The sequence below is a fragment of the Babylonia areolata genome, chromosome 20 (genome assembly GCF_041734735.1).
Source record: "Babylonia areolata isolate BAREFJ2019XMU chromosome 20, ASM4173473v1, whole genome shotgun sequence".
Lineage (NCBI taxonomy): Eukaryota > Metazoa > Mollusca > Gastropoda > Neogastropoda > Buccinidae > Babylonia > Babylonia areolata.
This window is the reverse complement of record NC_134895.1, coordinates 17,252,925-17,263,524: the sequence shown is the minus strand read 5'-3', so window position 1 is coordinate 17,263,524 and position 10,600 is coordinate 17,252,925. Positions and strand designations below refer to the sequence as shown.

Genomic DNA, 10,600 nt, shown 5'->3' with positions numbered 1-10,600 from the left:
CCAGACCCCCCAAAGGACAAACCCTAGACCCCCCAAAGGACAAACCCCAGACCTTCCGAAAGGCAAACCCCAGACCCCCCAAAGGACAAACCCCAGACCCCCCAAGGACAAAACAAAATCCAGTGCCTTCCTCACAGTGTCTTTTCGTAGATCATACTGATGTTCCCTGTCTTTGTGTTCTCCCCGACCCCCAGTGACAAACTTCAGACAGCCAAGGACAAACCCCAGACCCCTGAAGGACAAACCCCGGACCCCAAAGGACAAACCCCAGACCCCTGAAGGACAAACCCCGGACCCCCAAGGACAAACCCCAGACCCCCAAGGACAAACCCCAGACCCTCCAAAGGACAAACCTCGCACCCCCAAGGACAAACCCCAGACCCCTGAAGGACAAACCCCAGACCCCCCAAAGGACAAACCCCAGACCCCCCAAAGGGCAAACCCCAGACCCCCAAGGACAAACCACAGACCCCTGAAGGACAAATCCCAGACCCCCGAAGGACAAAGCGGAGACCCACAAAGGACAAATCCCAGGCCCCCTAACGATTAAACCCCAGACCACCCGAAGGACAAGCCCCAGACTAGCAAGGACAAACCGTAAACCCCCCAAACGAAGAACAAAACAAAATCCAGTGCCTTTCCTTGTACTGCCTTGTCATAATACTGATGTTTTCTGTCCTTTTGTGTCTCAAAACAGACCCCCAAGGACCGGTCGGTGAGGCTGCGCGTGATGCCGGAGCAGAGCAACGACTACCGGGTGGTGGTGTTCGGGGCGGGCGGCGTGGGCAAGAGCTCCCTGGTGCTGCGCTTCGTGCGGGGCACCTTCCGCGAGAGCTACGTGCCCACCATCGAGGACACGTACCGCCAGGTCATCTCCTGCAACAAGCAGGTGTGCACGCTGCAGATCACGGACACCACAGGCAGCCACCAGTTCCCGGCCATGCAGCGCCTGTCCATCTCTAAAGGACACGCCTTCATCCTCGTCTTCTCCATCACTTCCCGACAGTCCCTGGAGGAGCTGAAACCCATCTACGACGAGATCGTGGAGATCAAGGGCGACATGGAGGCCATCCCCATCATGCTGGTGGGCAACAAGTGCGACGAGGTCAACCGCGAGGTGTCCCCGCAGGAGTCGGCCGACATCGCCAAGCGCTGGAGCTGTGCCTTCCTGGAGACTTCGGCCAAGACCAACCACAACGTCAAGGAGCTCTTCCAGGAGCTCCTGCAGCTGGAGAAGCGGCGGACTGTCAGCCTGCAGCTGGACACCAAGAAATCCAAGGCCCAGAAACGGAGGGAGAAGTTGAAGGGGAAGTGCTCGTTGATGTGATTTTTTTTTTTTTTTTAATTAAAAAAGAACAAAAACAACAGAACAAAAACAACAAAACGAGTGGGGGCTTCAGACTTCTCCTACTCTGGAACTGTGCTTGTTGTTTTATTATTATTTGGTGGGGTTTTTTTTTCTTCGGAAATGCATGTTGCATACAGACAGACGCGTTTGACTCAAGCTGTGATGATGATGATAATCGAGGCACTGATAGTAATGCCTGATCCCAGACATGGTTAATTCAGATAAAACGATGCCGCGCGCCGGTGCACGTACTTGGACTATGTTGGTATAATAATTATGTTCAGTTCCAAATGTGCAATACTTGCTAGGCTGGTTCTCGTGCAATAACTTATATGGCCGTAGTGGTGTGTTGACATTTTACAGTATAATGGCTCCGTGCTATGCCCAGAAAAGCAGGCGGTAATTTACTCTGCTTCGTGAAGTCCATTACTGACGATGAGGCACCACCATCTGATTTCTACGAGAAACTGTTCGGATCAGAATGGCCCCGGCAGAACTCGTGTTTGGAGAACAGTCACAGGCTGTTTCTCAGAATGTTGCGGACAAAGTAAGAAAAAAAGAAAAAAAAAAGGGGTGGGGGGGTGGGGGGGGAGGGGGAGGGATGGAGAGCGTGTGGGGGGGGGGGGAGGAGGGGGAGGGGGGAGGCTGCTAAAATCATCGAACATATAAACACAAAGAGATTCCATTTTCTTTTTTCGACTAGGGACATTCTATTTGTATCAATAGTTTGTTTGTTTGGGGGTTTTGTTTTGTTTTGGGGTTGTTGTTGTTGTTGTTTTTTCGTTAACGTTACTTTTGTGTTAGGATGTCGATCATTCGTTCGTTGTTGATTACTAGTACTTTCTGTTTTCATGTCTTTACTGGAAGGGTCCAGTATCCAGTTGTCACAGGTCATTCAGCTTGGTGTGGAAAAGAACAGGTATGGAAAAAAAAGGTGGGGGGAGGGAGGGAGGGGGAGGGGGAGAGAAGGGGGGTCGGCGAGGGGACGGGGTGTGTGTGTGTGTGTGTGGGGGGGGGGGTAAGTAGCTGAAGGACAAGAATCTCTTATGTTGAATAATAACCCACGTGGAAAATTTGGTTTTAACTGCTTGGGGAAATAAGAGAATTATTATTGAAGTTGTCAATGTTATCATTGAAAAAGGTATGTCACTTCTTGTCCAGAAGGGTTTGGGTATACATTTTTTTTTTTTTTTAAAGAGAAGAAAAAAGACACGATAAAAGATATTGGTGTTAAATTTTTGGAAGCTGCAATACACACCAAGAGAATGCAGCGAAATACGAAACTAACACATCATTCGCACAAATGAATCGTTTTAGTTAGTATAATTAATGAAGTAAACTGCACTGCAGTCAGCTTTCTCACTGATTTGATTGTCACCTGTACCCAATGACTGATAATCTGTCCACTGACTGATTTGGTGGGAGTCCATCGGATATCATCATTATCATCACCACCATCTTCATCACGGGTGTGTCGCCAGGCGTCAACGTCACCGAAGGTGTCCTGCGCAGCGATCCGACCTTGAAGCGGACGACCCGTCTACAGTGAGGGAGGGCAGGCCACCACGAACCTATGGATAGATTTATATTTATTTCTATATTACGTACGTGGCAGGCCACACCCACACACAAGTCACAGCAGGTATTGATGGGGAACTCAGTCCTCCGGGCCAGTCTTTTGCTGACCTGGCAGGAGTCGGGCTGGAGTGGAGTCTCCAAGTCTGTGGACTGCCCTGATGAGCTGCTGCACTGTGTTCCTCCCTCGTGCCACACACAGCCTGTGGCCATGCTTTCCCAGCTGACGACCATTGGGATGCTGTGTGCTTTAACCCTGTGACTGCTGAACATTGGAGAAGGGACATCGAACACCGGGAAGGGCAGTCACTACTACTATCATCGGTTTTACTGAACGAAAATTAATTCAACAGAACCTCCTCCGCAAAACGAAGAAGTCTTGATGAGGAATGGTGACCTGTAAGCTCTGTTTTGAGGTGGTAGCACTTTAAGTGAGAACAAGCATAATAATTATTCGTCAGTGGTAGTTAAGGAGATGATGAGTAAGGTTTTTAGGGTGTGCTTGTTGTAGCACGTGCAATAGGTTCACAAGGTGCTCTTGCTTGATCCGACTGCATGCCTTGGTTGTGAGAAAGTTAAATAGAGCGAATTCTGTTTCCAGTGACCAATGTAGCCTATTTTGGAAGTAGACTGTTTCAGGTTCGCTTATCGTTTATCAGTTTATTTATAGTCTTATCATCTAAGATGATGATATTAGACTGAACTCTGTTTCAGGTGAATGGTTGGAAGTATGGTTCCTGCTGAGTCGTCAATATAATTTTTTGTTTGTATGTTTGGGTTTTTTTGGTTTTTTTTATGTAGGGTTTTATTTTATTTAAGAGACTACGTTGTCGAAGTGCCACCCTCCAATGTGTTAGCGAGTCCAGACACACTTTAATAAAAAGCGACTAAAAAAAAACAACAAAAAACAAACAAAAAAAAACAAACAACAACACAGTATTGTGCTTTTCTTTTTCTTCGGGTCTTTTTTTTCTCCTTTTTTTCTTTTCTTTTTTTTTCTTTAAGTGTTCATCGGAATGAAGAGACCGATAACTGACACAGGCAGATCTTCAGAGCCGTGGGTAACAGGGCTGAACTATCCTAAATGACTTGACTAGCACGTGGTTGAGGCCTTGTCAAGTTACAGGCCTGTAAATGGGACTGAAATAAAACAGACGGGCTGACTTTTGTTAATTAATTACTCATGTTGGGAAGTAGTTCCTGATCATGTGAAAAGCGTTTGGTTGTGCCGGTGATTACATTTCATTCAAAACTTTGTGACAGACGTATGGCCTTGACGTCGGTGTGTGACAAACAAACAATATGACAAAACTGGGAAGGTTGTGTATTGCAAAGACATTTTTCTCTGCTGTGCTCTTCGGTAGTACTGTCCAAGGAAAAGATGTGACAGTGGTCATCAACTGTCCGTGATATGAAGTGTCCTGTCCGAGTGAATACTGTAAACTGCCTTGTAAGCGCCCTTTATTTAAGATTTCAGGGTGCTTTCCCCTTTTGCGGGAGCCCATTTCCCTTTCGCAGTTTCAAAACACTGTGGTACTGGTAGTGCAGTGAGAAATAAAACAAGTTAAAGTGCGACATTACCTAAACAAGTTATACCGCGTCATGGAATAAAGTAAGCCTTCACTTAGACTTCTTTTTTTTTTTTCAATGACACATCGACATCTAATGCAGGCGTTCAGTTCTTTGCGTTTGAATCTAAATCTGCCCTGCTTTGCAAAAGTAAAGTAACATGATCACACATGATAGCAAACTTAATCATTATCATTGATTCATGATCTCTCTCTCTGTCTCTGTCTCTCTCTCTTTTCAAAGTACGTGGGAGGTCGGCGTTTGTAAGTTATTTTATCCAGTTAATACCTGTTAATTCAAAGTGGGGAAGGAGGGGGGGTCATTAACAAGATAATGGGTGTTTACACGGTAGCTTACAGTAATTGCAATGTGCGTTTTCTTAGAGTTGCCTGTGCTGTCTCTTTCATTTTTAGTGTAAAACAGTGCATTGATGCCATGTCTTCATGAATCAGACTTCAGGTCGATTGCTTAAAAAAATGGTGTTTTTACAGTCGCTTACTCGTGCACGTGCACAGGCTCACTGTTTTGTCTTCTTCTCTTTTTTTTCCAGATCTTTGTGTGATAGTCTGCGTCACATCATTCCAGTTTGTTCACTGAAGCATTCCTTACTAGAAGACTGAAGAAACAATGTGAATAAGTGAAAATTGCAATTTTTTTTTTTATTCATGTGTTAATGAATTTGACAATAATTTGTTAATGTGTACTTGTTGCTTTCTTTTAAAGAGCATGTAAGAATCTGTGTGTGTGTCTGTGTGTGTGTGTGTGTTTGACAATGTATGCTTGCATGCCTGTGCAGGTGCATGTATGCTAGTCTGATGTTTGAGGTTGGGTTTTTTGGGGTTTGTTTGTTTGTTTTTGTTTGTTGTTGTTGTTATTGTTATTGATGTGTTACGTTCCTGAGTGTGACTGGATGCGCGTATGAATGTGTGTACATCTGTGCAACACGCAAGCCAGAGCAAGATCATGTCTCAGTCATGCATGTGTGCTGGTGTATATGATTTGACAGTGTGTATGCTTGTGTGTGTGCGCACTTGTGTTGCATGTGTGTGTGTGTGTGGTTGCATGGATAAAAGAAAGCACACATTCATGCATTCAGTGTGAGAATGTTCACTGCCATCATAATTGTTCTCATTTACCTAATCACAGCTCTGTGATTTATTATGCATTGGAGTGTTGTTATTGTTGTTGTTTGTTTGTTTTTTGTTGTTTTCTTTGTTTGTGTGTGTGTGTGTGTGTGTGTGCATTTTAGTTTGGATGATTCAGAATGCAGGGGAACATGTGTGAAGGTAGGGGTGTGAAATGGTTGTAGTGAATGGGTGTGGATGTATGAATCTATATCTTAAAAGCAATAGAGATGCAGGCCAATAATTTGCTGAATGTTTGTGTGAACGGTACACAAATGCTGTCACATAACTGGTGAATTAGGTCTTAGTTTGACTATGTATGGTTTTCATTTGTTAATTATTGTTCAGAGTAGTTGTAGTCATACTGGAGGTAGCTGAAAAAGAAGTTGATTTTATATATATATATATATTTTTTTTTGTTATTGGTGATGATTTTTACAAAGAGTACCTATGTTACTCCACTTACAAATGTTTCATTATGTTCCTAATATATTGTGTTGTAATCAAAAGAACATTTTTTAAGTGTTATCTCCTTTTCTTTCTTTTTTTTTTAATGTAAAAATTTGTTAATTTCTGTTCATGTTTTACTGATAATATTGTTGATACAGAAATAAAAATGGTTTCCAGTTAACAAAAGCCCTCTCCTGTGTCGTTTATGATCACACACACACACACACACACTGAAATGCACACGCACACTCTGAAATGCACACGCACACACACACACACTCTGAAATGCACACGTACACGCACACACACACACACACACACTGAAATGCACACACACACACACACACACACACACACTGGCAGATGGAAATGACAATTCTCAGGACAGCTACGTTCTCTGCATAATTTTTCCTTTTGTCACATACATTAACTGTGCACTACTTTGACATTGTTTAAAATCCAGTCGACTGAACAGGGCTTATCAGGACTTTCCAATTGTTCATCACTAACAGTTTAACAAAAATACAAACACATATCATTTATATATATATATATTTATAAATGATATGAACAGTTTTTACTGTTCAGTCATTTTTGTTCAGGGCACAAGCGGCAAAGGGAAAATCTGGTGTCATTATATCACTGTCTAGCAAAAAAAAAAAAAAAAAAAATCAGTTCACCCCCAAAAATCCTGAACTGCCAGTCCACACACACACACTCATATCGCTGAGAGGGAAGGAGGGAGAGGGAGAGAGGGGGGAAAGAAAGAGAGGGTGGGGAGATTGGGAGGGAGGAAGTTGTGTATTCACATAAGTGATGATACACATCAAACATGTTGTCAATTATGCCTGTGCATGTCAAGCGCTTATGTTGACAATACACTGTCCTTGAAAGAAATCAATCAGTCAGACATTGTCAATCCTGCTTGTTGCTGTCAATTAATGTCAACTGCCTCAGTTCTATTCCGAAATACCTGTCCACCTACTCATCATCTGAACTATGATCACTCACTCAAGTTGACTAATGGTAACTCTCTCTTGTCCGCCCAGTTTGCCTGCTCAATTTCATTCCCTCTTTTCAAAGCATGCAAAACTCTGCCACTGAATTCATCCTCAGAAAGGAGGAGTGCATAAAATTCAGCCATGTATACATTAAAAAAATTTTTTTTTAATCAAAATGACCATCTGATCATTACTTGTAGTAGCAGTAGAAGTTGTAGTAGTATAATTAATGAAGTGTATCTTAAACACCACCCCTACCCAGATACCTGTTAACACCCGAACCCTTCCCCATCCCCAAAATTTCCCAACCCACCCCCCAAAAAACAGACAAGACAAAGTAGAGAGAAACGGGAGACAGGAGACAGAGAGACATGACAAGGGGGGGGGGGGGATAACATGCAGTGTTACCTTTGCATACATAACATTCAATCACCAAGGCAGTGTGGTCTTGAAACATCTACTTTTATTTACTGAAAAAATCCTGTCAACTTAAACATCAGCTGATGTCCAAATCAACCGTCCTTACCAAAATATATAAAAAGTAAAATGTGCATAAAACACACAACACATATGATACAAATTTACAAAATAAGCCATTTGACTGGAAGAACCACTTGCACAAAACCAATGGAGGGTTCACCATGTGCTCATATTTTCACTGTATTCATATTCTCACACACACGTGCACAAGCAGAAAATAAATATATACTACTACTCGTACTACTACTTATACTTATGATGATGATGATGATGAAAAATAACAATATTGAGAAGGAAGAAAGAAAGAAAAAGAAATGTAGAAAGACAACAGGAAAACTGTAAAATCTGAAAATCACCATTGTAAACGGCATCAAGTGGCATCATTGAAGAACTAGGAAGATTAACAAATACACATCTAATCACAATGAGAGATGAAAAAGGAAAAACAATAACAAAAAACATAGAAAAAAGATAACATTAACTCACTCTGGACAATGGAACACTATAGCGTTCTGGATGTAAAGTGGGAACGCTATAGTGGTTTCGACAAAATTTTTTTCCACGTTTTTCTCATGGGGTAGCATAAAAATCGCAGATACACTGGGCATTGCAAACGTGTCTAGGGTCGAATGAAAAGTTTCTTCGTGAGGTTCCGTAACTATACACTCACTGGCCAGCCGCTGACCTTGGTACCCCACATGACAAGCTAATCTGCATACGTATCGAAAATGGCGTCACAGGCGATACAAGTGGAAATTTTTAAAGCAAACTAGATCACAACAGCGGCTTTTTACTGCTGCTGAAGTGATTGAAATGCTTCAAACTGAAGGTCTCGACATCGATGAGGATGATGAAGATGTTGAATAAAGTATCTGCAGTGAAGAAAGCTACCAGCAAGAATGTACTGACAGTGACTCAGCTTCTGAGCGCTGTGAAGAGAGGGAGGGGGCTGGGCATACACACAATGTGAGGAGAGGGGTCAGTGGGTCAAGTACAGGGAGTTTCATTCAGTTACTTTGTGTTTTGTATTTTTTTGTGATTTTTTTTCCTAACCCTAACAAATGGGTCATCTGCAGGGGAAAGCAAGGTAGAAAAATATTCGTCCGGAGTGAGTTAATAGCATTAAAACAACAACAACAACAAAAAACAGAGGTAAAAGATAACATTTATAGCATTAAAAAAAAAAAGAGAGGAAAAAGATAACATTAATAGCATAAAAAAAACAGGAAAAAGATACCATTAATAGCATTAAAAAAAAAGAAAAAAAAAGGAAAAACATTAATAGCATAAAAAAATATATAAAAAAGCAGCAGATTTTTTTTTTAACAGTAGAATGTCACACCACTTCAGATTCAAATTTAAATTGTTTCGCCCATTTCAGTTATGCTCCTTGGAACAAGTCACCTGCCACATCCAACTCATCTTGGGGTTGCCTCATCTTCCTCACCATTTCTGTGCCATAACCCTCATCCCAAATCCCCACACACTGCCACACCCAGAAATCCCAAATACATAACCTTGTCTCCTCACACCTCTTCCAGCACCCAGTTTCAGTTTCTCGTGGAGATGTCACTGCGTTTGGACAAATCCATATACGCTACACCACATCTAGCAGTGGAAGAAGAGAACTGGAGACTGAATGAGTAACCCAAGAGAGGGTTATCATTATGAAAGACCTCAATATGCCGGACAAGTTTTCTCATTTTATTCATGTTGAAGAAGAAGATGACGCGAGGCTGCACTGCTACACAGATCAATCAATTCATTCAGGCTGGTGATTATGTGACCAAGGCTGAAGGCTATACCCTTCGCTTCCTTTAAAAATATACCCCAACATAAACCATGTCAAACAAGTACAGAAAAATGGGGAAAAGATGAGCTGCGACAGTCCCTGTGATACATCCGTAAAGTGGACGACACTCGACTTGTGTGGTCCCAGTCTTCCCATCTGTGCCCACAAAACATTCAGCTCTGTGTAGGAGCCAGTGACAGGCTGAAAAATGCCACAACGGTATGCCTGTGATGGTGTTCAAACCCACATCCTCCCTGTCAACAGCCTACAATGCTAACCATTTCACCCTGAAAAAGTTAATTCAAATCCAATGGAACTGCGACAGATGAACCCAAGTGCGGCTGTGTATGGGGAATTAGGAATGAGTGGAGTGAGAATAATGCCAATAAAATGGTGCAGACGATGGGATAGTATGGAAAAATTCAAGTCAACAGCTTTTATTGTGCCTTATCAAAAAATACTGACACTGAACTGTTCACACTTCATGACCAATACTGACTGAAAGTGACTTATTTCTGCTCTTTCTTTCCAATCAACACGAACAAATTCTTTCAAATCAATCCTTTCATAATAAGAGCTGTAAAAGAATGTCAACTTAATCATTTATATTAAAAAAGTAAATTCTTTCTGATTGTCAAGAAAATCCTCCGATTTTTCTTCCACAATGAAATGTACAAAATGGTTAATGTATAATAACAAATACGCAGAAACATTCACACACACACACACACATATAAAACACACATATAAAAAAAACATACTATCACTATCAATGTTGTTTATTCGATATGTGAAACTGATATATACAGTTCTTAAGTTTTACCTCTGTCTTGGTTTTGCCCTCTCTTTTCTTCTCCATTCTCTATTTTTCTCCCCATGAAGAAGGGCCTAGGGCCCGAAACGTCGGGATACTCTCTTCATAGGACAAGTCACCACCTACAGGTTAGTCTGAACCGTTTTCTCGCCTGATATATACAGGATCAGTGTTTATATGAACAGCTGATTGTGAGGGCCAAATTCAGGACCCTAACCAGATCAAGACACTTCCTAATCAAAATTATGAGGCAGTCAATCAGTCATCCAGTGAGCAACTAACCAGCCCCAAACAGTTCTACAGTTCTGTGCATGTTTAACCACTTGACTGCTGCTGTTGAATAAGCTCAAAGGCTGTTGCCTCATTGTAACAACACCGAGCTCACAAGTTCAGCAGTTAAGGGGGTAAATGTCAACACGCCTACAATGGCACAGCCAGCAGGGCCAG

At 42.2% G+C, this 10,600-nt stretch overlaps 1 protein-coding gene across 3 annotated transcripts in view; it reads left to right on the top strand.

The window, feature by feature from the left end:
• LOC143295043 (GTP-binding protein Di-Ras2-like) overlaps positions 1-1,849 on the top strand; it is a 104,506-nt gene extending 102,657 nt beyond the window's left edge. For all 3 annotated transcript variants that reach the window (XM_076606588.1, XM_076606587.1, XM_076606589.1), the window contains exon 2: positions 698-1,849. In XM_076606588.1, the coding sequence (XP_076462703.1) occupies positions 698-1,327 (630 nt within the window). In that variant the 3' untranslated portion in view covers positions 1,328-1,849. The remainder of the gene's footprint in view (positions 1-697) is intronic.
• Positions 1,850-10,600: the final 8,751 nt, after the last annotated feature.